The 24,448-nt window shown below is 53.0% G+C and overlaps 8 protein-coding genes across 8 annotated transcripts; 3 read left to right on the forward strand and 5 right to left on the reverse strand.

Annotated features, from left to right (window-relative positions):
* The first annotated feature begins 36 nt into the window (after positions 1 to 36).
* On the forward strand, positions 37 to 4,497 carry PV05_08022 (uncharacterized protein). The gene has a single exon (XM_013457512.1). The coding sequence runs from the start codon at positions 2,398 to 2,400 to the stop codon at positions 4,291 to 4,293; it is 1,896 nt and encodes a 631-aa protein (XP_013312966.1). The 5' UTR covers positions 37 to 2,397; the 3' UTR covers positions 4,294 to 4,497.
* On the reverse strand, positions 74 to 1,110 carry PV05_08023 (uncharacterized protein). Its single transcript, XM_013457513.1, has one exon. The coding sequence runs from the start codon at positions 787 to 789 to the stop codon at positions 355 to 357; it is 435 nt and encodes a 144-aa protein (XP_013312967.1). The 5' UTR covers positions 790 to 1,110; the 3' UTR covers positions 74 to 354.
* Positions 4,498 to 4,595: 98 nt separating the features above from the next.
* On the reverse strand, positions 4,596 to 7,272 carry PV05_08024 (uncharacterized protein). The gene is made up of 4 exons (XM_013457514.1): positions 6,654 to 7,272; positions 6,097 to 6,577; positions 5,623 to 5,741; positions 4,596 to 5,564 (listed from the first exon to the last, which is right to left on the reverse strand). The coding sequence occupies exons 3-4, from the start codon at positions 5,700 to 5,702 to the stop codon at positions 4,616 to 4,618; spliced, it is 1,029 nt and encodes a 342-aa protein (XP_013312968.1). The 5' UTR covers positions 5,703 to 5,741; positions 6,097 to 6,577; positions 6,654 to 7,272; the 3' UTR covers positions 4,596 to 4,615.
* A 701-nt stretch (positions 7,273 to 7,973) lies between these two features.
* On the reverse strand, positions 7,974 to 12,553 carry PV05_08025 (uncharacterized protein). The gene is made up of 5 exons (XM_013457515.1): positions 11,979 to 12,553; positions 11,634 to 11,829; positions 11,308 to 11,578; positions 8,494 to 11,253; positions 7,974 to 8,445 (listed from the first exon to the last, which is right to left on the reverse strand). The coding sequence occupies exons 1-4, from the start codon at positions 12,149 to 12,151 to the stop codon at positions 8,660 to 8,662; spliced, it is 3,234 nt and encodes a 1,077-aa protein (XP_013312969.1). The 5' UTR covers positions 12,152 to 12,553; the 3' UTR covers positions 7,974 to 8,445; positions 8,494 to 8,659.
* Positions 12,554 to 13,130: 577 nt separating this feature from the next.
* On the reverse strand, positions 13,131 to 17,171 carry PV05_08026 (uncharacterized protein). Its single transcript, XM_013457516.1, has 2 exons — positions 15,426 to 17,171; positions 13,131 to 15,375 (listed from the first exon to the last, which is right to left on the reverse strand). Exons 1-2 carry the CDS (start codon positions 16,630 to 16,632, stop codon positions 13,367 to 13,369), a joined length of 3,216 nt encoding a protein of 1,071 aa, XP_013312970.1. The 5' UTR covers positions 16,633 to 17,171; the 3' UTR covers positions 13,131 to 13,366.
* A 352-nt stretch (positions 17,172 to 17,523) lies between these two features.
* Positions 17,524 to 20,090, forward strand: PV05_08027 (uncharacterized protein). The gene is made up of 2 exons (XM_013457517.1): positions 17,524 to 17,911; positions 17,967 to 20,090. Exons 1-2 carry the CDS (start codon positions 17,706 to 17,708, stop codon positions 19,927 to 19,929), a joined length of 2,169 nt encoding a protein of 722 aa, XP_013312971.1. The 5' UTR covers positions 17,524 to 17,705; the 3' UTR covers positions 19,930 to 20,090.
* Positions 20,091 to 20,181: 91 nt separating this feature from the next.
* PV05_08028 (uncharacterized protein) lies at positions 20,182 to 21,688 on the forward strand. The gene has a single exon (XM_013457518.1). The coding sequence runs from the start codon at positions 20,256 to 20,258 to the stop codon at positions 21,483 to 21,485; it is 1,230 nt and encodes a 409-aa protein (XP_013312972.1). The 5' UTR covers positions 20,182 to 20,255; the 3' UTR covers positions 21,486 to 21,688.
* On the reverse strand, positions 21,510 to 23,508 carry PV05_08029 (uncharacterized protein). The gene has a single exon (XM_013457519.1). The coding sequence runs from the start codon at positions 23,186 to 23,188 to the stop codon at positions 21,905 to 21,907; it is 1,284 nt and encodes a 427-aa protein (XP_013312973.1). The 5' UTR covers positions 23,189 to 23,508; the 3' UTR covers positions 21,510 to 21,904.
* Between the last annotated feature and the right edge of the window lie 940 nt (positions 23,509 to 24,448).

The raw sequence follows: 24,448 nt of genomic DNA on the forward strand, positions 1-24,448 counted from the left end.
CAAGAACCCTCACAACCCTCACTGCACTGCGCCATGGTCTCTAGCGTGTCGCCTTTCTCTCTTATTTTCTCTTCAACAATCATTCCACTTCATCACTTCTTCAAGCAAACTTCATCATCCAGTCTTCTGCAGACAATCCGGTAAAATGCTGGTGCTCTCCAGCTTCAAGAGCACCCACTCGCTCAGACACAGAAGGATGAGGTGGGTGTCAAACAAGAGTGAGAAAAGAGCAACAACTTCAAGCTTATGGCTGTGATCTAGTCCTATCTATACCCATGATCATCTCTCTCTGAGTTGGGCCTCATGCTTTCCTGCCTTTATCCGACCTGTGGATTACAGCCTTGCGCCTGCGCATCAACTCCTCTTGCGAATACTAGCACAACCCTTCTTATGCAATCGACAGCTCCTCTCCTTGGTCTGTTTGCCAAATTGCTGCTTCCACGCCTTCCAGTCCTCAACGATGGGATTCGGGTCCGCCCCTTCCTCGAATTCCCCCCTACAAGGCAGCTCTTCCGCTGTCAATAACGAAGCTTCAACCTCAACCTCGTTCTGTGTTTGCAGCTGTCTTATGGGCGGTGTGAGCGTAATGTATTGCGGCTGAGGTTGAAACGACGAATCTGCCGGCGTCGATCTTGCCGTCGAGAGATATGTTCGAATCGCATCGCCCAGCCGGAAATGGCGGCCTGCACCGTGTGGTACGGCCATGGTCGTGTCAAGGCACAGCGACATCATGAACACCAATACCAACAGATGTGGCATTGCCGAGGACTTGAATATCGTCGTCCTCATTCTGGTTGCAAATTTGATTCTTCTCAAGAGTGGCTGAATCTCTTCCCACCACACTTATCGAGCTCAAATGTCTGCCTTGCCCGACACTGCCACTATTACTGTCCTGGTAGCTGGTTCGTCGTTGCTGTCTGATATTTCAGGACCGAATTGTCCTTCACCGGTTACGTACGGTATCTGGATGATTTCCGGTTATTTTGGATCGAGATGAATTTCACGACTTGCTAAAAGAGCGGCAGACAACCTTGATGCCTATTGAAAAAGGAGTGACTGAGAGCCCAAAGGCACACGCAGACGAAGAAGTTATTAGAGCAAAAGAGAAGGTCCTTCCAACCTCCCTCGCCAGGAGCAAGATGGCTGGCGTCTCCAACCTTATCCTCCTTGTCCAAGATAGGGACTTTTGACACATTTGACAGCAGAAGGGGCGGTTCACGGTCCGTGTCGATCACGGATTTAGAATCTGCCACACTCCTGCGTCGTCATCAGCAATTGTTTCAGCAAGTGGAGAGAGCATTCAATCTCCTGAATATCGACGTCGTTGTTGCGTCTACTGAGACATTGTTTTCGGCCTTGATTGAAAGGATCGATCGTGCCGGGCGCATGTAAGGGGTTCGGGGAGAGCATCAGGCAGCAATCATGATCACTGCCTACTGCTCGCCATGGCTTTTTTCTTTGTCTTGAACGGCTTGTAGGGCTTTCCTCCGATCGTCATCACTACTTGCGCTTCCTATGAATTTTGAGCGCCGTCATTGTCACGATTGCGGTCGTATCCCTTCGCCCCGGCGTACGATATCGGATACGTTGTTGATTGAATCTTTTAAGCTTACAGGTGTCCCCCAGCACGTCGCTCCTCCAATATTGAAAGTTCCTTTCGGACAGGGAACAACGGAGTCGAACCGCAAATGAGTCACAGCGCATGGATGCTTAGGTACGAAGACGAACTGCAACAAGCAGAGGCCGATTCTAACTTAATTGCGTCGTATGCGCCGCTATAATGAGGCTGAGCCAAGATGAACTTGAAGTCATGGAGATCACTCAGCAGAGTCAGGCGGAATGTGCTACGACCTCGATGCATGTCACATGGGTCTCCGGGAACACTCAAGATCAACACCACATGGCTGCCGCCTAATTCTCTGAAGCGGGTTTGAATGGCAGAGAGAAGTTTGTGCCTGCAGGTCCGGTGGTAGCGATCGGCAATTCTTTTCTGGGCAAGGCGGGCTTCGTATCATCGAGAGCGAGCTACCGTATGCTTTGCCCAAGTCCAGTCGGAGCGCTGCATAGACCCATTTTCGGTTAGCGCAAGAGCTCATCATAGCCCAACCCGACAAGGCTGAGGAGCTTTGGATGCTTTCTCCCAGTCCAACATTCCAAGTATAGCATTCAGTCCGTTATTCATCAATACAACACGACCGGCTATGGCGCGACTATGACATCGTAAGTCGGGCCAAAATACGGTGTGGTATTCCTCAAGTATGCACGTCGTTTTCGTCGCTTGCTTGCTCCTCGCAATTGGAGCATATAAAGAATGCCTGAAGTCGTTCTGCCGCTGAACTGGAGATCTGTGAGAGACAACGTCTGACCTTCTTCTTCTTCAGCGCTCAAGCCATCATCATGCATCTTTCCAGCCATCTAGCTCTCCTCCCTTCATTGTGCGTCTTGATCACAGGGACTCTAGGCGGCTTCGCTGGACCTACCTATCCAGCACCTCTCGACCTGTCCAGCAATGCAAGTCTTGTTGCAGAGAGTTGGAAGAAACTCTCGTCCACACTCGATTCTTACCTCAAGAACACATCCAGAGGCCCTAGTAGCACCTCAGCATCTCTGTCCGCCGCCGAAGTCGGAAATGTCACCTTCTCCGTCAGCATGTTCTCAATTCACGACCCAGCAGCTTCGAAGCTGCAATACCATCATGCCTCTCCCAAGATCGCGAACGCGTCTCACGGAACACACAGCGTCGACGGAGACAGCATCTACCGCATTGCCAGCATGACCAAGCTTTTCACCGTGCTTGGTGGCCTGCGGACGATGACCGACGAAGATTGGAATCGACCACTTACCACCATCATTCCTGAACTTGCCAATTTCGCCGCCACAGCAGGTTCAGACGCAGACCTGGTGTACAAGAGCGCATGGGACCAGATCACACCATGGGCGCTGGCGTGCCAAATCGCCGGCATTGCACGCCAGGGAATTGCAGCTGCCGATCTTCTGTACGCAGTGGTACTCAATCCAAGCAGCGCAGACATCCTAGCGACACAGTACGGTCTACCGCCCGCCAACGTCAGCGACCTAGGCTCTTGCCTCGACCTCAACTGCACCGCATCCTCGTACGTTGAAGGGATCATGGCCCAACCGCCCGTCCTCGAGCCATGGACCAGTCCAGCGTACGCCAACAACGGCTTCATCCTGCTCGGTATCGTCATCTCGAAACTCACGGGCCAGCCCATGTCCCAGATCTACCAGTCCATCTTCGATAACCTGGACATGAGATCCTCCTACTCCAGCGCGCCGACAAAAGCGTCCGACCTCGCCCGCTCCGTCATCGCAGGCGACCCGGCATTGGGCTTTGCGGCGGCCAATGGCATCGCCATCGCGTCGGGCGGCCTCTTCTCGACGACCCACGACCTGGCCAGATTCGGTACTGCCATCCTGAATTCCACCCTCCTCCCCGCCAACGCGACGCGCAAGTGGATGAAACCGACCAGCCACACGGCGAGCTTGACCTACGCCGTCGGCGCGCCGTGGGAAATTGTCCGGTACATCCACCCTGCCGGAACCCTCAGCCCCAGCGCCGGCAAAGTCACAGACCTATACACCAAGTCCGGCGACTCGGGCTACTACAGCAGCAACATGGTCCTGATCCCCGAGTACGGCGCAGGATTCACCATACTCGCCGCGAGCACCAACGAGACCGTGCGCGGCAGCGCCACGAACGTGGTTCTCGACTACGTGACCAACGCCGTCTTGCCCGCTCTCGAAGCTCAAGCCGCACAGGAAGCGAGGCGCAACTTCGTCGGTACATACAAGTACACGTCGACGTCGCAACCCAACAATGCGACGATCGCCTTCAATTCGAGCCTGACCATCGCCTTCAACAAGTCCACCGTGATCGGAGCGCTTAACGGAGGACTCAGCATCTCCCGCTGGATATCCAACGGCACCGACATGCTCGCGTCGCCCCTGTTCGGAGGCATTCGACCACGCTTGATGCCCAGCATATCCGCGCGCGGCTCCGGCGGCAGTGGTCCTGCTGCACGCTCGCAGGTTGCATTCCAGGCTTCCATCTATCCGCAGACAAATAGCTACACCGCTGCCGCCGCAGCAGGCGTGTCCGGAGTCATAGGCCCTTTCACAGGGCAATGGAACACGAATTTCGATTGGCTGACCGTCGATGCCACGCACTATGATGGCGTCGGAGTGAATTTGTTTGTCTTTGACCTTGATGCACAAGGCTCCGCGACAGGAGTGACTCCGGCTGCGATGAAGGTAAACCTGGAGAGAACATGATTATTTTAGCGGTGACATGGTGTGCGCGATCATAGGTGTCAAATCCTTGGTTCAAGGTACTTATGACATATGACGGGACAAATAAATGCACCATGATGGCACTTTCGGCCTAAATAAATTATCGCCAAGGAATTCTCATGGGAGTACAATAACATGCCCTCAACAGACATCACTTCATTTGAGGCTCTCCTACCTCGTTTGCAGAACTCTGGTAGAACATGCATAATAATCTCCAGAGAATACTAGACTTGTCAGAATGATAAAAGTCAGCCATGAGTTGTGGTGAGTATCACTGGATAAAACGCGCAAGGTTTGATTGAATCTACACCCATGTCGTCGGCTGCTGCGACCTAGGCGGTGACCCAGAGACATGCCTTCTATCTGTACCACTACCGGCGGCAGGACCAGGAGGCTCTCTACTTTGTGTCTGGGTCTGTTGCTGACTTCCTGAGCTTCCACCACCACCTAGTCCGCGCTTCATCATGCGTCCGAGGATGCCAACCATTTCGGCAGCATCCTCGAACGAATCATCGTCCATGCCCTCCTGTGCTTCATAGACATGTCGAATGGCCAAGCGAGCCAGCCGCCGCGACACCTCTGCTTCATGCAGACAGTCGTAAATGTATGCTATGTACTCGACTTTCACGGACAGTCGCACAGGGTGAGATCCAGGCAACAGCCGCTCAGCCAACTCATTCGCGTCCCTAAATGCTTGCGTCGTATAGGGTCGGTAGTCCTGCAAAGGGAGGAGGAAAGTTGCCGTACCATTTCCATTATTCGAGCCATTAGTGTAAGGGTGCGCGGGTAAAGTAAGGCCAGGGGGTGTACGGGTGGTTGTAGTCCCCCTTCCGCCGACAGGACCACCAAGACTGATAGCAGGCGACCGTCGACGTCCATTCGTGGGAGATATACCTGTTGTAGGTGTTTTCAAGGAGGATTTGGGGGATAGCGGGTCCGGGTATAGGGAGAATGTGCCGGATTTCGACCGGTTGATTCGATCATTAACTGGAGGGTCGTTGTGGAAGAGTACAAAGATGTGGTAGAAGGACGCTTTGAGTTTGTAAGACAATACCCGGAGTTCGACATAATTGCCCACCATGGGAAGCACGTACTGCTCCACCATGACAAGGCCTTCTCTGGCCAGCCATAGAATATGGTGGATCAAATGTCTAGCCTTCGGGTCGCGGACGGCGTCGAGTCTCTTCGCTCTCCTAGCTTGGAGGAGCTTTTCGGCAAGGATTACTGAAAGACCGAGCACCCGGAATAAAAAACTAGCATCCATCGTCAGTCAGAACCACCTCATACTGTGCTCATGATCCTTCCTCTTACCTTGAAAGATAATTATTCTCTGTAGTAATAACTTTTGCAAAGTAACCAAGAAACTTTTGATCCACTTCCGAGGAGGCCATCCACAACGAATACAAAGGAGGATCCCCTGTGGCGTGCCACTGTCGAGACAGAAATGTCAGCTCAATGAACCCTTGCTTCCATCGTTTCCGCGTGCGAGGCGGTAAGTCGATGTCGGTCCCGGCTTGGTCCATCATGTGCGCCGCAGGCCTTGGTCGGCTGTGTTAAGACCGCCAAGCACCGTTGCAGCAAGGCTTGATGCTGTGCTCGGATGGGGATCGCAAAGTCACATGGACTTTCGCCAATACCATAGAAAGTATGAAAACCCTCGATGAGGTGATGGTGGACAGCCACGGACACCAATCTACTGAAGAAAAGATATGGACTAGAAAGTGTGAAGTGACAGTGCTGAAGTGACTGGGTCCCGCGAAAGGTGAAGAGCAAGGTGTAATTTACCTTTTGCCGCCCAGCTTCTGATTAAGCGCTTGCAACCAAATCCGTCGCAGAATTATGATTCCTCGTAACAGTGTTTGTACGAGGCTTCGGAGGCTTGTCGCCTCGTTTCGGCTCGAGTACCACTTTCTCGCAGAATTTCTCGTAGTCGCAAAATGGTTCAGACAGCCGGCCTTAGTTGAGAATGATATTGAACTTTGATCGATTGTGGTATTCCCCCGTAGGGATATTGATAACGGAGAGAGATTGTACGCAGCCCAGAGCGAGTGACTTTTTCTTTTCCAGTGTTGAATGAACGGTAGTGGTCGGGTATCGAGTGTTGGTACAGGTGAAGGTGGAAGTCGTTAATTTTATGGCGCGAGCCGATGAGATTAATATTAAAGGCGCCTATGCGCTGTTGTTACAGAAGGAAGGAGCGATTTGCGTAAAGATTGAGCAGGACAGCTGTTGGAAAGAACGAAATGGGGCTGCGGGCTTTGGGTACCTAGTACAGTTGTCAGCTCATGGCCAAAGATATCTCCCCATGACGTCCCAGTCTGGCATTTTGGGAGACGGCGTACCTTGGTACTGGTGCGGTGGACTAAGGAATCGGCGCAAAAATGCCTATTCGCCCAGCACCCTATTATTGTAGCCAATGAATATGGGACAGGTAGGGCAGGTCGGGACTGCGGTCGCAGGACGTCTGGAAATGAGGCTGAAGGGTACCGCTTGTTCTCCTCTGACGCATGTTGTTGTCGTCAGATGAGAAAGGTCGTTCTTCCGGCTGGGGGGTGTGAGGACGTGACCACTGCAGATACGTAGGTACTTTATCGTCACTGTGGTGACTTTACCAGCGGCTCGGCGTTGTCCAGCAGTATTGGGTGTTCGAGGTGGAGGGAACTGGGAAACCCAGGCTCAAAGAGGCCTGGTACGGGTAGCTGCAGGGTCAAAAGATTCAGATTGCCGGATAAGCATCAGTTGAAATCGTAAGGAGGGTGCAGGTTGAAATTTGGACGGAGGACAACAGAGCAACGAATGTGGCAGAAGGAATCTGCAGTCAGTGGGCAGTTGACCTAGTCAACAAGAAGATAAGGACGGTGGGAAGTTGCAGGTGAAGACAGCAAGCATGACGACAATGCTGTGGGCAGCACGCTGATTGAACAAGCTAAAGGAAATGTAAAGAAGTGATGGAGAGGTTCAATGAAAGTCGGTAAGCTCTGAGGTCAATAGACGAGAGGCTGAGGAGCCGCGATCTGAGAAGAGCTGCAAGCCTGCAACGTGCCAGCGCATCAAGCGCGTCTCCCCGGTCATTCAGCTTACCAGGTTGGATATTAGCGTGCACTATCGACAACTATCGTAGGACCATGAAGACCAGGGCCAGGATTAGAATGATCGGGCTTTGCTTTAGCTTTGAAGCGCCACAGAGGCTAAACAGATGGGATCCCAGAGATTTGGATCCAGACTTGGATGGCCTCAGACGGATAGCATCAGACAAAGAGGGCCGGAGGTAGACAACCGACATAACGACAGAAGACGAGGGGGAATCACTCCCTCGAAGGCCCGGCAGTCAAAGTGGTGGGAAGGACTAGGTATGTACGTACTCGTACGAAGTAAAGGTGGGAAAGAAAAGAGAAAAAGAGAAGCCGGAATACGTACGAGACGAGGTCTCGGGGGCATCATGAGGATTGAAGTGGATTGGATATTTCGCTCTCGGCTAAGGCCAGAAATTGGAACCCAAACCAACGACGTGGCACGGCAAGAGGCAGCAGGAGGCAACCTTGTTCCTTGCTCCATGCGGCTCATCCCAGGCGCCACCATAAGCGAGAAATCTCCCACCCAATGCACCCGTCGTTTTCCTCATGGGCACGCATGGGTCTATCATGGGCGGCACATTGAAACGAGTTCGAGGCTCACGAGGCTACGGCCTATACACGTCCTGGATAGCAGGTTCCTGTTTGTGCACGGTAGCTACACAATAGCATTGAGCGTTGTCTGCACCCAAGAAGACCGACTGTCTCTGTCTCTTGTCGCTACACTGCTGCAGATGATCGCCTCAGTCCATACCAATACTCCCCTACCCCTGCTAGGAATTCACTTCGCCCAAGGGAAGCAAAGTTCAATCCTTCGCCCATTCTCCACGACCTTTCCCCGGCCTAAGGGATCTACTGCTGAAGCAATCGGCTCCTGTCACATAACGTCCCCTTGCGTCAACGGAGCCATGCCTGCTAGTATTAATTCCAACCCGACCCATCCGATGACGAGTAATAGGTCAGGAACAAGATGGCAAACAAGCACCCATCTTGCGCCCTCTGCTACCCATGGATCTTGGAAGTGCCGATCGATGCTTCTCGATGCGTAGCCTATGCCAGCAAACTTCTCTGGTCAGCGTGCACATGCAAAACCTGATAGATCTCAGCTTACCCCGACGGCAGTAATCGCATTGCTGATTTGAGATCAAGCCATAAACAGGTAAAAAGTATTCATCACCGCTTGCACTCGCGAAGCAGGTATACTGTATGCTCATATCGACATCTGCGAAAAAAAGCCAATGTCGTCCATGACCCTACAAACGACTGGAATTGAATCATCACTTTCCATCGTCTTGAACCGAGTCCACCTGTCCATTGGCAGGCGCGTGCGGAGGGCCGTTCACGGTCGGGCCATGGTTCGCTTGCATTTGCGGATGCATCTTCTGCGGGATCTGGCCATACCCACTGCTCATCGTTCGCGGTTGCATGCTGTATCCTTGGTGTGGTGTCGTCCCATACTGATGTCCGCCATAGTTGCCTCGGCCCATTGCCATTTGTTGCTGGGGATAGCCCATCGGGACACCCTGGTTGGAAACGCTGAACATCATGTTCGGGGCGCCCCCGTGACTCTGTTGAGACCCCTGCTGCATCATCATTGGAGCCATTCGGCCAGGGCTTGAATACCCTCCATTCTGGTGAGGATAGGCGTGACTTGCGTTCGGTGAATACATCTGCATTTGAGGATTGAACTGCTGATGAGGTACAGCCATATAAGGCCCGTTGGACGGCTGCTGAACCATCATGGGAGCCCCCATCTGTCCCACCTGTGCATGCATCATGCCTGGCGTGCCAGGGTAAGGTCGCATCTGCATTGGCATCTGAGTTGGTGTACCGAAGTAGGGTTGCTGCTGGTAGGCCAACTGAGCCGGATGAGGCATTGGGGATGCATAAGTTGAAGTCTGACGAGACGCAACGCTGGGGGACGGGTAGACACCGGGGGTAGCTGTACCGAACTGGAGACGATGTGTTCCATCATCATACTGGTGAGGATACTGATGAGGTCCAGCGTGAGGAGCATGCTGCGGTGTAGCAATATGCGGAAGATTGGCCGGGCCGTTCGGTATTGACACGCCCTGCCCAGAAAATGGCATATGCTGGGCGGATCCTATGCGAGTCGGCACCCGAGGAAAAGGGGCGGCCATAAGCTGATCAAAAGCCTCCAGATACGTCTTTTGATCATTCTCGGCCTTGACTGTCCAGCGAGGACCTGTCTGGAAAGCATTTGGAATCCCTCCATTCCAGCTATAGTCCTTGTGCACGTCTTCAGGCTTCGTTTCGGTGTCTGTCGGTTTGTGGGAGGTTTCGGCCTTCATTCGTGCAATGGGGTTGAAATCTTTACTAATAGAAGGTCTTTCGGAAGCGGGCTTCGGCTTGCGGTCGCCAAAAACTAGGGAAGGACTGGCGGTCCTAGATATGGACCCTGCTCGGTGAGTGGAGGCCGGACTCGAAGGGGTCCGTGACGAGCCAGCAGGGTTGAACGTAGCAGCGGTAGGGCGGAATTCTGATGCTTTCACGTTTAGGTTGAATCTGCCAGACACGGCGGAGGATGGCGTGTGCATGTTGGATCGCTGCGGGCTGGTCATTCCGTTCTGGTCAGCCAGCGGGCCGGTAGGAGGCACGCGGCCTTCTATAATAGGGATTGGAGTTGGGATCGGAGGTGGATGGCTTCCCTTGCGGTCTTGGTGTGAAGGAAATCTCGGCTGGTACGGGGCATGACCGCCTCGGGCGGGGAACGATGGTGGTTGTTGCTGGCTCGTGGGCCGTTCAGATCGTCCAGGTTGAGGAAAACCACCGCGTCCACGATTAAAGGTCTGTCTGTCTGGCACAGGTGCAGCAGGCTGCGAACCCTCGGCCTTGCGGACAGGAGTGTCAGCCTCTGGGCCTAGCGAGGGACTAGCAGATGTCGAGGTAGACTCCAGATGTTCCTTCTGCGCTTTCTCAACGATAGCTTCTTGCTTAGACGGATCTTTGGCAAGGATGCCAATAAGATCATTCGGTATGGGAGTCTTGAGCTTGAAAGTCTTTGAGAAGCGGAGCAGTTCGTTCAATTTAGCCGTCCGGTCTTGGTTCTGTTGGGCCTTTCGTCTTTCTATCACTCTCTGTTTCTCGAGGTCGGCGAACTGACGGAACTGATTGAGGACTTTGACTTCGACGTTCTCGGTAGGTCCAGGAGAGATAGCTTTCTGAGCGACTGGCTCAGCGTTTGTAGTGTAGGCAGTCGTGGCGGGCGCTTCGGCACTGGCATCAATGGTGGCTGGTGAAGGAGTCTCCTGGATCGAGGGTATTGCAGTCTTCTTGCTAGGAGCTGGCACTTCTTTCTCGTTCGGCTTCTGGACGGCAGGCTTGGAACCTTCGGGCAGCGACAGCTGTGCTGAGATGATCGCCGGATCGACAGGGACACCCGGCACCGTAGCTTGACCAGTTGGAGCTCGTCTGGCTGGTGGCGTGTACTTGTTCGGTCCTCCCACAGGGAGAGGAGGAAAAGCGCGTTCGTCACGTCGGACGCCACTGTATTTCGCTTCCTCATCATCGCCCTCGTTCTCCAACGCCTGGCCACGTTCTTCACGAATATGAGTATTTGTCGAAGCAGCACCTTCAATCTCTCGTGCAATTCTCGCGGCTTCGGCTTCACGGCGTTTGTACGATGGTGCACTTTTATCGATCATGGTCGTGTATAGGTTCTCATCGTACGTACTCTTAGTACCGAAGAGTTGATTGTTTGTTGCGAACTGATCCCAGCCTGTGGTGTTGCTGGATGATTCTAGGGAGAAGTCTGCCGAGTCAGGCCCTTCAGGAACCCAACGCTGAAGGGCGCGTTCTCCTCGAAGCTGGTTGCCAGAAATGTCGGTGTCGGTCTGGAAGCCAGAAGAGCCTGGGCGTGACCAAATTAGCTTCGGTCCGTTTGCAAACGATAGGAAGGGCGTACCATTCGCAAGCTTCGAAATCTCAGGGGGGGAGAATTCAGTAATGGCCATGTCGGCCATGTCACTCAAGTCGAAATTCATTGCGTACTCGGGACTCGAGCCAACCAAGGCCGCTTCCCGAGGCGCAGCACCATTGATCTGTCCGGCAGCTGCGGGTTGCAATTTTCTGACCATCTTCAGGGTAACTCTGGAAGTCGACGGGCTGAAGGTTGAACCCGACAACAAGCCTTCGAACTTCTCTCCGGACTTGGCGGTCATGACGATACTCAAGCCCTTTCGCACATAGTAAGTAAGAGTGGAAGCCGGCGGTGGAAGGTATTGGCCTTACAACAGCAGCTCCAAAGAGGAACATCAGTCTCTCATGCGCTTGTTTATCTGAAATGCCCATGTCCTTTTGTGTAGTTGACCTCATACTGCTAGTGTTTCTTGGTTGAGGGCTGTTCCCATTCTGCAATGCAGCCATCGAGCCTCGTTGGGGACCTGAGCTCGACGCCGAGCCCCAAGCTTTTTGTGAACCTTGTCGTCTGCGGACACAATGTTAGTGAATAAAGTTTCCTTAACTGTGCAGTTTTGAAACGTGAAGTCTGGGACAAGCGCTCAAAGCAGATGGGACTCAATGTAATGTAATATTGCGTGATCTTAGGGGCGCCAGCACGACGGATCAGATACGCACCGTGAAACGCCGTCGACAGGACTCTGCTTGCGCCCTGTATCCGCAGCCTTCGCATTGTTATTTGATCTCATTGTAGTCTTCGCCAAACCATTATTATTTTGCGGGGTATCGGAATCCAGCAAGGAGGCAGACGAGGTGGTAGTGTGGGAGGTCGCGCTGGCAGCAGATGCCATCAGCTAGTGCTGGCAAGGTCGCACAGGAGGACTTCGAAAGGGAGTTGAATCGACGGACCAGCCAGTCAAACTGCGCTCGGACGAGAGTTGAAGATATCCGGGGGAAGGAAGAAGTGACGGTCGTGAATGTTGGATGTGGCCGAGAGCACGAGCCTTTTGGAGAGTTTCAAGTGCCCTGAGCGAAGCTGGCAGCAAAGGGCAGTGCAGTTGCAGGATGGAGCCGGGACAGCCCTCGGAAACAAGCAAAATGAAAAGGAAAAGGGAGTGACTGGCAAGGAGACTGGTGGCAGTACAACCTTGAGATGTCGAGAAGAAAGCAGCAGCAGGCAAAAAGGGAAACTGCAATTAATTTTCGAGGAGGAGGATTTGACGATGATGGTGCAGAGAGGGAAAGAGGAGTTGTTAGGTTGTGGTTGTGTTTGACGGAAGCTGGACGGTTCATTCTAGCGTTGCTTTGAGTACCAACGACAATTTGGGGGGGACGCACCCAGTCTCCCAGTCAAATCATCCATTGAGTGGGCAATTCGGGGCACCAGGCACATTTCATTTCAAAGACGAGATCTACGGTGACGAGGCTAACCCTCCTGTGCCTCCCCTACGAAATACCACTACTGTGAATATTACTGTAGCAGTATCTTCTCGTCTTGATTACCAGGTACTGTCGGTTCTTTGCTTGTGGCGCCATCACTGCTGCAACTGCCATACCTTCAAGTCCGACCCTCCGTACTCCGTATCACATCTTCTGAATCATGCCCTGTGGGCGCCCTGCATCTTCCTTGGGATGGGACTGGCCTACTCCCGGCGGATCCCGTCTTCCCCGGCCCTCGCCAACCTATCAAAGCTCATCTCAAATCCCCTCTTTCCTGCGAGTCTCAACACAAAAAGTACAAGTCGAGGAAGAAGGCTCTAAAGCATCAAGAGAGCAAAATCCGGAACAGCATAGAACCGTGGTTGCAGGGCCTACAAAATTCGATCATATGGCATGTTTGTCATTCTGCAAGGTGGAACGTGAACGATGAACGTGTAAGCACTGCACTTGCACTTGCATTCATTCATAAATTGCTTGATCCGCTCAACGGTATTCTTGTCCCCTCAAACATTCTCATTCCAAGCACGTTTGATGGCTCTTCTCCATTCGTAACTCCATGTTGCGCCATGCTGCCATGCTGCCATGCATCCCCTGCCGGAACAAAAATACAAGGAACGCTCATATCATTACAATCTCAAGCTGTTGAGAATTGCCGAGGTCATTGACCGGTACTGATTCATACCACCTTGGACTTTCTTGAATTGAATGCCATGCAGGGAAAGGAGGGGGATCTTGACAATGGCAATCTCGAACTTGAGCACGAGCCGCTCGCCTGTGTCGTCTTGCACTCGAGTCCTAGTCGCTGCCATATCCTGAGGTGGATCGTTGATATGTCTGGTTTGTGGCAGATACTCCTCCGAGCCTTCGGAGTTGGTGACGAAACTTTGATCGGGTTGTCTCCTCCGAGGGTGATGCCGGCCGACTTTCTCGTCCTTGACGTCTTCTCGATCCTTACCACGGAAAGCTCCCCCAAACGATATTCTTCGTTGATGCCCACTTGTCACACGACCGCTCCTCTCCTCCTCAAGGCCTGGACCCGGCTCTTTGACCCCTTCAAGATTGATGCTAGGTGCATGTCTGCAGGAGAATCCTCCTTTGATGACAGTGTATTGAACGCCGAGTTGGTTCAAGACTCGGATGATGTCATGTCTGATGAATTCAGGGGGTTTACTACTGGTTGTCGCAGTAGAGAACAGCCCTTTCAGGCTAGCAGGCTTGGAAATCTCAGTTCCTTGGGTGTCAGAAACAGCTGGCGTACGCAAAGCATCGGCACCGACTCGCATGTCTGCATCAGTCTCTTCGGGGACGTTAGCCTCTCGATCCCGTCTCTCTTCGTATCGTCTCCGTCTGGCTTGGATGCTCTCTTGTCGCGCATGTCCGAGTGACTTCGTGCGACTGCTGGTTGGAGTGCGTGGTGTGGCCAGTGGACTGGCATTCGGAGCAGGCTTGTCTGTAAGCTCTACACCTTTGCCGTTCTTGCCAACGCTTACACTAGATTTGTCGGAGCCGCTGGTAGGTGGCGGCTCGGGTGCAAGCAAGGGTGACTCATTGGCAGACGGTCCACGATGCAGCAGGCGACGTGGTCGATAATCTGCAGAATTGACGCTGGTCGACCGACCCAGAAATTTACCGGCCCTTGAGGAGTTGTTACCGGCACTGAGGAGACCTTCATGTTGAGGCTGGCTTCCCCCTGCATGATGGGTGCCTGGGCTCGGATCCCTCCTGCGAGAACGCCGGACCGAGAATGATTTACGTGGAGGAGCCGCCGAGTCTTGAGGAGGCTGGATGTTCAGCGCTGGTGGTGGCTGGGCGCGTTCTGAATCACGCTCGCGATACCGTCTGGTGCTGAACCTTCTAAGCAGACCTATAGCGGTGCCTTCCCTTTTGGCAGGGTGGTCAGGTGGGGGGATGGCAGTGGGCGAGCTTGCGCTAGGAGGAGGCCTCTTTTCTGGAATCTCGAGTGTCTTCATGCCCTGCACCACATCCTCTTCACCATTCGTTCTAGCGCGTGGTCTTGAGCGACCCCCAGTAGCCTTCTCACCGGGCATCTCCGGGGCAAATGTATTGGTGTGAGCTGCCTCGGGCGTCGGCAAGCCTGGTAATTTCAGAGGGGTCTCTTTCGGAGTCATCGGCAGCGCCAAAGCACCAGGATTCTGCTCTCTGCGTTCGCGCTCGAGCTTCTCGCGCGCCAGATAGTAGATTGAGATGAGAGGGCTGTAGGCGTTGAGCGCGTCGTGTCCGCGAATGGCTTCGGATGAAGGGGCGGTCAGACCTTCTCTACTTATGGAATTTCGTCGCTTGTAGAAGTCGAAGACCCCACGTTTCTTCTCTCCGCTGGCCGAAGCATGGCTATGGTCGTCTTTTGTCATTCTTCGGACCGCACTTTGATAGTCGTCTGACTCAATGATTCTGGTGAGCTGCTCAGTTATATAAGCAGCAGACCCGAAGTCAAAACCCTGCATCTTCTCGATGACCTCGGCATCAAGAGGCAACGAGAGCGGCTCTCTATGGGGCAGGTAATTGTCTGGAGGCCCGTTGAAGCCCTTGATCATCCATGGATGATTCATAATTTCCTGCAGGCTCGCGCGTTCTTTGGGGTCGACCACCAGCATCCGCGATATAATATTTTTGCATTCTATAACTCCTGGTCAGCAGTGAATGTGGAAACAGGGATAGTGATCATACCGGCCGTCAGCCATTGCGGGTAGTCAACGACACCTCGCTTGATCTTTGCATGTAATTGAGGCATGCTTTGATCATCAAACGGAACCTTGCCACAAACAAGTACATAGAGAACAATCCCGAAACTCCACACGTCGACTTCCGGTCCAGTGTACTGACGAGCCTGCAGCAACTCCGGCGCCGCAAAATATAAGCTTCCACAGAACGTCTTGAGTAGCGAGCGTGGCGAGTAGAGGTTGCTGAGACCGAAATCAATGATCTTGATGTCACCATTCTTACTGATGAGTATATTCTCAATCTTCAGGTCTCGGTGGACAATGCTGTTTCTGTGGCAATAATCCAAGGCACTGGCGATTTGTCGGGCGAATTTTCTTGCTTGCTTCTCTTTAAGTCTTCCGTGTGCGATGATATAGTCGAGCATCTGTCCACCGTTGACATACTCGAAAAGCATATACCAGTGGTAGTTTGTCCGTTGAACATCGATCATGCCACAGATATAGGGATGACAAAGCAGCGAGACCATGGCAGCCTCTCTTGCCGTTCGAATCTCTTTCGAACGATCAGCTCGCTCGTCTTTGGCATTCCCGTGGTCGTCAAGAGTCTGCCTGGGAACGATCTTGATAGCAGCCTGCTCTCCAGTTTCACCATTCCTAGCGAGCTTGACCTTTCCCATACTACCTTGCCCAATGGTTTTTCCGAGCGACCAAGTGCCTGTTTGCGCAGTGATAGACGTGCGCCGACGGCCCACGGTAGGATACGCCTGTGACGCGTGTCTGTCGCTCTGCGCAGTGCTCGTAGGAGGGTGAGGGGGAACTGATGATCCGTTCGCTACGACCGTGGTCGGTGCGGTAAGATCCTGGCTCCCACGCCTTGATCCAGGACGAGATGATGTCCTCCCTTGACTTTCTCCGCTGTAGTCTCCCCGTCCGTCCCGTGAGCTTCGCCTTGAGGACGTTCTCGCCATATTTGTTTGTTCAAAGTCCCTTCGAGCAACATTGACGAGCGTGGGAGGATTCGATGGTGGTGGGTTTTCATATGATCGAGAGCCCGACCGATTATGGCCTGAATGATTAGAAGGCCGCTGGTTTGTCGAACGCGCTCTAGATGGTTGTGAAGGGGATACGGGCGCGAAGGATGAGGGAGGAGGATTGCGGGAGGCAGAATGGCTGCGCACCATGGTTGGTGTCTGTTGCGAGGCCGTCGTCGCCATTGCGAAGAGTGTCTGGCTGCAGCGGTATCTGTATTATTCAGCCAAACACAGAGTTGAATGTTACGTTTGCGGCCACGGAATGCGGTGCCTTGCAACACGCACGGACAATCGATGCCCTTGTACGGTTTGTGGCCGCAAGGCTTCGCGTGTAGCCGATCTTCACAGTCTGAAATGCCCTTTGAGAATCTGGGCGGAGACCAGGTGTTCTTTGGTGAGCGAGCCACAAAGCTCAAGGAGGTAGCCTGGTGAGCGGAGAGGTTTCGAATAAGATCATTGGGGTGGTTGGAAGTAGGAGGTAAGATGACAGCTCGGCGATGGGGCTGCCGATGTCACTGCTTTCCGTATCAAACGAGGTTGTTCATGAGCTGAGGAGGATATGATAATAGCAATGCTCTGTCCAAGGCACCCGCACAGAGCGTGGGTGAAAGTTGGAAGACTGGATGTTGGTACGATGAATGTGATTGCTGTCGACATGGGTAATCAACAGGCACACTGCGGCTGGTTGGGAGATCGGTGCATCTGACTGGGGGAAATACGTGATACCAGTCGTGGTACTCCATACTCAAAGCCCATCCCGCCTACGAGTAACTAAATCCAGCAACGCCAGCCTAATGAGTCCCGACCAGATGCCCGGGACTTCTTACCTAGGTATTTAAGTTAGCGCTTCCGTACCTGAAGCAGGGCGAAAGAAGCCCAGAATCTCGATGCCTGAACGGCATTGATGGGCGCTCCCGGTAAAAAAATTTGTCATTACAAAGTAAACTCTGGCCCACAATGCACATGTCCGTGGCACGTCAGTGCATGTCGTGACGTGTTCGTAAGTAATGTATACTTGTTATCATCTGTCAGACGGATCTCGATCTATCATTCTCGCTGAGATGCCTGCAAGTGATCAACACGACGTAAATACATATCCTACGAAAAGTGTTCCTGAAGCCTTGCATGAGGTTTCCAGAGCTCGTTGGTTCTTGATTCGTACCAGAGACCTGAGCGAGTAAATGACGCCGCCGACTTGAAGTTCCTGCGCCTCAGGTTGCAGCTTTAAGTTTGTGTCTCCTTCATGTTCCTTCATCATGGCGTACAAACGTTCTCGACAAGCCTTCGAAGCTGATCTGCAAAAGCAAGCGTCGCCCTTTGTCTTCTATGGGACACCACTACCACCTTCGGACGAACACACTCGAGACGACGGCTCCTTCGTGCCAGTCTGGAAGCAAGAAGTGACGGATGAAAGAGGAAGAAAACGCTTGCACGGTGCGTTTACTGGTGGCTTCAGCGCCGGGTGAGCTTGTGGAGCTTGAGACCATGGGGCATAGTGGCTAAAATGGTGAACATAGATATTTTAACACTGTAGGCTCTAAGGAAGGATGGACGCCTTCTTCATTTGTCTCGTCGAGGCAGAGTCGTACCACAAACGGCGCAAAGCCGGCCCAGCAGAGGCCGGAGGATTTTATGGATGAAGAGGACTTGCGTGAAGCAGAAGAATCGCGTACAATCAGCACGTCGAATGAGTTCGCAGGCTTTGGCACCGAGCATGATGCGCTGCGAAGAAGCGCCGCCATCGACATCTTCCAGCCAACGGAGGAGACCATTGGCTCCAAGTTGCTTACAAGAATGGGTTGGCGAGAAGGTCAAGGTATAGGTCCTCGAGTAAGGAGGGCCGCACATCTCGGCGATGACAAGGAGGAAGCATCGGAGCTACATCTATTCGCTCCCAACGATGTGGAAATTGTCTCATTTGCACGAAAGACAGATCACAAAGGCCTTGGCTATGAAAGCGAATTGCAAGGAGCGAGTAATGTGACCGGTAAAAGCCATGATGTTCATCGCAAGTCCTTGCGGCAACATGACTCTTCCGATGACGATACCTCCAGCGGCCCCCTCGCACTCTCAAAGAAGCCCGCAGTACGAACAAAAAAGACTGGTATTGGTGTCGGCGTGCTCAATGACGACGGTTCCGACGACGATGATCCGTACTCGATGGGTCCCAGAATATCTTACAGCAAGACTCTAGGCGGGGACAAGAAGACGAGGATCAAGTCGAAGACCGCCTCAAGTAACGCGAATCCTCTACTCAAAACCAAACCAACTTTCATATCTAAGAAGTTGGCGAACCTCAAAGGAGCACTCCGGAAATGCCACGATGGTCGACTGCCTCCGGATGGCTTCGTGTTGTCTGATCAGCTGGACTCGTTTGGAAGTCTCACTATGCAAGATGACAAGTATAAACCTCCAGCGGTGCCTGCAGGATGGGAATCGAGATTATCGAAGGGCGATACAGTTGTTGGCGATTCAAAATTTGTCTCGGCAGCAGAAGCTGCCAAAGCCTCTAATCTCAGTGCCAAAGTACGGGCATCGATCCTCGGAGAAACGCAACTCCCTGGGAAATCGGTGTTCGATTTCCTCACCCCATCTGCTCGTGACCGGCTTGCGGCAGCTTCAGGTCAGCAGGACCTTCCTACTGCCCGCAGTGAACCGCCACCAGCAGGGTATGAGGCTTCCAGTGCCGCGTCTACGTCTCTGCAAAGCCTAGTCCCTCACCTAGACAAAGCCACAGCACTGCAAGCCCTGAATCGTGGCGTGAGTGGCTGGATGCCCTATGCTGAAGACGAAAAGAAGCGATCTAGGTATCGAGCGTACCTGGAGATTCAGGCTGGTCTAAGACAAGATGAACTGCCACCCCGTGCTGAGGGTATGAGCCAAGACGAGTGGGCCATTGAGATGCAGGAATTTACCCGAGCTGCTGAAGTCTTCAGGCCCGTCAGTGGATTGATGGCGAGCCGCTTTACGTCTTCGGCATCTCTTCCGCAAGGTCAAAACATAGATTCATCGGCATCTGCGGACTCTTTGATGACGAAGCCGATGGCAAAACCAGAAGATCCGGCGGTATCAGCTGCGAAACTGGGTATGTTTGGTCCCATGACGAGGTCTGCGTCGAACTTCTACCCAACCAGACTGGTCTGCAAGAGGTTCAATGTTCCTTACCCCGATCACTCCGCTTCGATGGCTTTTGACACTGGAAACGGCACAGCAAGTCCAGCTGGGCCGCAGGGACTTGCGATGACTCAACCTCGGTCTTTCATTCCACCCGGCTTTCAGCAGGACAATGCAAAGGTGCCCAAACCACTGACCGAAAGAAAAGCTCCAATTGCTTCCGGATCAGTAGCAGGTGAGGACGGACCAGATTTGCAGCCGGCCTCCACCAAACTGGATCCGGACAGGAACGAAGCCCTAGAGCAGGAGCGACCAGGACAAGCTGTTTTCAAAGCAATCTTTGGCAGTGACGATGAGGACGATTAGACCCGATAGATAACGTTGTCTGCTTCTTGGACACTGTAGCTTGATCTCCCCTGGAGTCGTACTACGTAGTATCATAGTGTAAGTTGAGCAATCGACGTAGAGCGACCTCCAAGGTGAAGTCTAGCAGATGACAAGGGTTGATACAAAGCTAAAGGTTCGAGCCGCGATCCGAAGCGCGTCAGCCTCAAAGCCGATGTGCAAAGTTCAAAGTGATCTCGTGCATGAAAAGGCCACATTACAATCTCACATAGCCTTCTATAACTCACTATAGTCCTTCGTTTTGTTGCTTCTCTCCTCTCTACCGCTTTATCGGCCCAACCGTAACTATGGCACGCCGAAAACAGATCACCCCCTTGCAAAGAATAAATTCCGGCGAAATCATGCAAACACCGTCAGACGAGCCCGAGAAGCCTGCGGTCTACAGCAATGGGCACATTTCGACGGCACTATCGCCCTCAAGACGCTCCAGATCGCGATCCCACTCCTCTCATCCTCCCACCTCGGGCGTCCTGACACTTCTCGTCTGCGTTGGTGGTATCTACGCGTCGTTCTTGACATGGGGCCTCCTACAAGAGCGCATAACCACCACTCCCTACCCGGTTGATGACTCGGCGCAGGCGCCGCAGGAATACTTTCGCTTCCCAATCGTCCTTAACACCATCCAGTCCTTCTTCGCGTTCACAAGCGGCAGCCTCTACCTCCTATATAAGACAAGGTCATTTAAGATCCTCCCTCGAAGAGCCGCTCTGGCACCGCTCGTCCTCGTCACTTTGACCACGACCCTCGCTTCACCGTTCGGCTATGCCTCGCTCGCTCACGTCGACTACCTCACCTTCGTCCTTGCCAAGTCTTGCAAACTGCTTCCGGTCATGGCATTACATGTCACCTTGTTCCGGAAACGGTATCCTCTGTCCAAATACCTGATCGTCTTAGCCGTAACGAGCGGCGTTGCGATATTCACCTTGTACCATCCGCCTAAGCCAGGCAAAGCAAGGAAGACTCAATCCTCGAGCATATACGGCTTGACATTGTTGGGTATAAATCTGCTACTGGACGGCCTGACAAACACTGTGCAAGACTTTATCTTCACATCTCCGCATCGATATGGCAAAACCTCCGGGCCGCAGATGATGGTAATACTGAACCTGCTGGGAACATTGTTGATGGGCACATACCTTCTGGTCACACCATACGTTCCAGAGCCGCTTATTCCGGCCTTTGTCAAGACGGATACTCAAGAACTAGCCACGGCACTGTCTTTCCTTAGCAGGCATCCAAAAGTCGTTTACGACGTCTTGGGCTTCGCGGCATGCGGAGCTATTGGCCAGTTGTTCATCTATGCGACATTGGAGCGCTTTTCCAGTTTATTGCTCGTCACGGTGACAGTGACGAGGAAGATGCTGACCATGGTCCTTAGCGTCGTCTGGTTCGGTAAGAGTCTCAGCCAGGGACAGTGGATGGGTGTTGGACTCGTGTTCGGAGGCATTGCAGCTGAAGCCTATATCTCGCATCGTGAGAAGAAAGGAAAGGAGAAAACGAGGAAGAAACAGAAATAATGGATTTGGGTCTAGTAGAAAGTTCTGGATCGTCGGATCTGATGCATACATTTTGTATCTTGCATTTCTCTCCAATACTATGCCTAATGGAAGCTGTGCCACGGATATCATGCCTTTCGACTGCCTACAACATAATCGTGGTCTGATGCTAGAATACTTGACCGTATACTTGTAATGCCAGCCAAGCGGTAGTAAGATATAGGACTCAAGAATATCTCAACTGTGACGCGATCCACAGCGGTAAACCTCAGTCAACGGCAGTGGTTCTTGCGCAAGGGCTACAGCCGGCCCAGTGTGCGCGCGCAGACATTCGAGCCCAGAGTGCACTATCACTGCGGACAAGGTGCACTGGGAGAGATACTGTATTCGAGAGCGAGTGTACGGAGCATTGCATCGTGGCCGCGTCCGTGGTGTGAGCGTCATGGCTTGCCCTGCGCGAGGAGGACTTTTGCGACTTCCAACAGCCCGTTGACAGGCAGGAGGGTATTGTGTCCATATGTGGCTTCCCACATGCTTATAAAGTGCGAGAGGAGACAGGCGAGGACACCCGACTGGCTTATGGTCTGGTCGGAGTCTAGATGGAATGAGTTTTCGTGCAGGGGAGTGGACCTGCGCTGGATAAGTTCGCGCAGGCGTAAGGTCGAGCTGAGCGCGAGCTGTATCAGGAGAAGGTAGATGATCCGATGGTGTGGACTGAGGGTGACTTGGGAGTTACTGGAGACAGGGTCCCCGAGAGCGCGTAGGCGGCTGAGGTCGGTGTTCGAGGTATCGAGGGTGCCCGCGAGGGCGTGATATAGGTGCTGGTATTCGGAGTCTAGCAGGGATTGCAACCGGGGCAGGATGCGGCTGAGGAGGACGGATGCAGTGTCGATGCGATTGATGGGAACAAGGGCTGCGGGTGTCGTGGTGATGCCGCTGGAGTTCTCGATTGGGCTTGTTTCGTCGAGGGTGGTCGGGCTGACATGGAGAGTGTGCGACCAGCTACATTCGACGCGGCCCGAGTAGTTGGCGGATGCTTGGAGGAGAATATGTACAATGCGGGATTCATCGTGGGATAGTGTCGCCGGAATGGGGGCTACGGCTATGCGCCATGATATCTGAGATGCGGTTGGTGCCGGTTTGCGACACTTGGAGATGTTGGCCCGAATGACAGCCTTTGAGGTCGAAAGGGTTGTAGAGGCCTTTGTCCCGCGTCGGGCAGGGCGTCTTCGAGTCGTACCGAGTTTATTTTTGAGTGATGGATGTCCTGTAGTAGTGCCCTGATCTGGAGTCCTCTGATCTTGAATCAAGTCGCCATCCCAAGTTGAAGAAGGTGAGGAGGGCTTGCGCTGCGACTCTACACCTGGCTTTTCTGGCGCGTTGACCAGCTCTTCGATCGTCAATTTGCGGACAGGAGGTACGACAGCGGCCGTTGAGGATATGAGTCCTTCTGATGGTCGGAAAGCAGGGTGGAGCACCGGTGGTGACGTGGTTGTGGTGGTGTCGGGTTCGATGTGAAAGAAAACATCTTGCGCCGCGTACGGCGAGATAGCTGAACTCGACGCCGGAGGAGGCTGCTTCAGGAACGCGCTTGATGCAAGAGCTGTCTTGACGGCAGAGCTCCGTCCAGCATGACGACGTATCTGAGAAACGTTCTGTCTGCTGCGTGGATCACCAGTTATCCAAGTAAACGTCTTCGGAGGGCCATCCTGCCTGGGAGGCATGGGACGGTAGAACCGTGATCTCGTGTTGGGAAGAACATTCGACGACCTCAGCTGCCTCAACGGGTTTTACATTGTTGATCGGTTTCTGGGCGCATAGCGAATAGAACAAATGGCCTAGACGAAACTGGATGTCGCGGTATCATAGAGCTTGCTTGTCGAAAGCCTGCGAGTTAGCGTTGAACAGCTTGCCTTTAACAGGCGTGCGCTTATGTTTTGACTGCTGACAAGAGGGTGTAAGAGAGATGTCTGGTTAGTAATAGGCCTCGTGGCCCAAGGCCTGTTCGAAAGTCTGTTTGGGGGGGAGGACGCTGAATAAGTTGTGACTAACTAAATTACATCTCTTAGCTGGTTGTTGCTGTTGAGTGTCTTTCGGACAATAAGAAGAATCTGTTACGTACAGTATGCTCTCAGATGTTTGTTATATATCGGCTGTCAACGTTCCCGAAGTCAGATAAGTGCTGTTGCTGAACGACATAGTTTTCGTATACGACGAAACCAAAGACCTTGGCAATCTGGACTATCGCGAGGCTGGGGCCCCAGAGGCAGTCCAACAGCTGAAGAGGAGCTGAGCATAATCCTTAAAGGGGAAGGTCCTCGGCTGACAGTCAGGAATGAGATACCGTCGGTTGCAGGAGGTAGTACAGCTGTCTCATGACCCATCTATCTAACACCACCTTCCCAACCTGGTTGATCGGATACTACACCTACTCTTTCCGATTTCCATATGCCCAGGCATTCGAGACAGACTAGTGAGACCAATGGCAAGTGAATATACGTAGAAGGATAGGGGCAGCTGCCCTGACAAAATGCGTGACCTGACCAGAATAAGCATGTGGGCATGATTTTTGAGAGGCTAGTCCATCGCTTCGACTTCAGGATCGATAGGCGACGTTAACTGAGGCCCCGACACCAACGAGGAATCAGAGCAACTGCAGAGTGAGATGTCTGAACAGTCAGCGTCCTGAAGAACTTACAGCATGGAAGCGAGAGAGACAGAGAACGAATGGACGACCAGGCCCACAGCCTCCCAGCCTGCCGCTTGGCTCTGCAGTTTCACCAGGTCGACGACGAGGCGTCAAGTAATGTCTCGCGAGAAACGTGAGAGGTTCTTCTCCTTAGCCAGCATATTGCGGTAATCGTCCTCGGTTATACAGAGCGGAGGATAATGCATAGCCAGGTGCTGAATCGGACAGGCTGATGACGGAGAGCCCGTCACAGATGTATCTGTCCACCTCAATATCTTTGCTGAAGAACAGACTG

Source organism: Exophiala xenobiotica (genome assembly GCF_000835505.1).
Source record: "Exophiala xenobiotica strain CBS 118157 unplaced genomic scaffold supercont1.5, whole genome shotgun sequence".
NCBI lineage: Eukaryota > Fungi > Ascomycota > Eurotiomycetes > Chaetothyriales > Herpotrichiellaceae > Exophiala > Exophiala xenobiotica.

Coding starts and splice junctions, on each gene's coding strand:
- PV05_08023 (XM_013457513.1), bottom strand. CDS start 789: ATGAGGACGACGATATTCAAGTCCTCGGCAATGCCACATCTGTTGGTA.
- PV05_08027 (XM_013457517.1), top strand. CDS start 17,706: ATGGCGTACAAACGTTCTCGACAAGCCTTCGAAGCTGATCTGCAAAAG. Junction 17,912..17,966: donor ACTGGTGGCTTCAGCGCCGG/GTGAGCTTGTGG, acceptor TGGTGAACATAG/ATATTTTAACACTGTAGGCT.
- PV05_08022 (XM_013457512.1), top strand. CDS start 2,398: ATGCATCTTTCCAGCCATCTAGCTCTCCTCCCTTCATTGTGCGTCTTG.
- PV05_08025 (XM_013457515.1), bottom strand. CDS start 12,151: ATGGCATCTGCTGCCAGCGCGACCTCCCACACTACCACCTCGTCTGCC. Junction 11,830..11,978: donor CCTGTCGACGGCGTTTCACG/GTGCGTATCTGA, acceptor TTGTGTCCGCAG/ACGACAAGGTTCACAAAAAG. Junction 11,579..11,633: donor TCCTCTTTGGAGCTGCTGTT/GTAAGGCCAATA, acceptor TATGTGCGAAAG/GGCTTGAGTATCGTCATGAC.
- PV05_08028 (XM_013457518.1), top strand. CDS start 20,256: ATGGCACGCCGAAAACAGATCACCCCCTTGCAAAGAATAAATTCCGGC.
- PV05_08026 (XM_013457516.1), bottom strand. CDS start 16,632: ATGGCGACGACGGCCTCGCAACAGACACCAACCATGGTGCGCAGCCAT. Junction 15,376..15,425: donor CCCGCAATGGCTGACGGCCG/GTATGATCACTA, acceptor CAGGAGTTATAG/AATGCAAAAATATTATATCG.
- PV05_08024 (XM_013457514.1), bottom strand. CDS start 5,702: ATGGCCTCCTCGGAAGTGGATCAAAAGTTTCTTGGTTACTTTGCAAAA. Junction 5,565..5,622: donor GAGAATAATTATCTTTCAAG/GTAAGAGGAAGG, acceptor GATGGATGCTAG/TTTTTTATTCCGGGTGCTCG.
- PV05_08029 (XM_013457519.1), bottom strand. CDS start 23,188: ATGCCTCCCAGGCAGGATGGCCCTCCGAAGACGTTTACTTGGATAACT.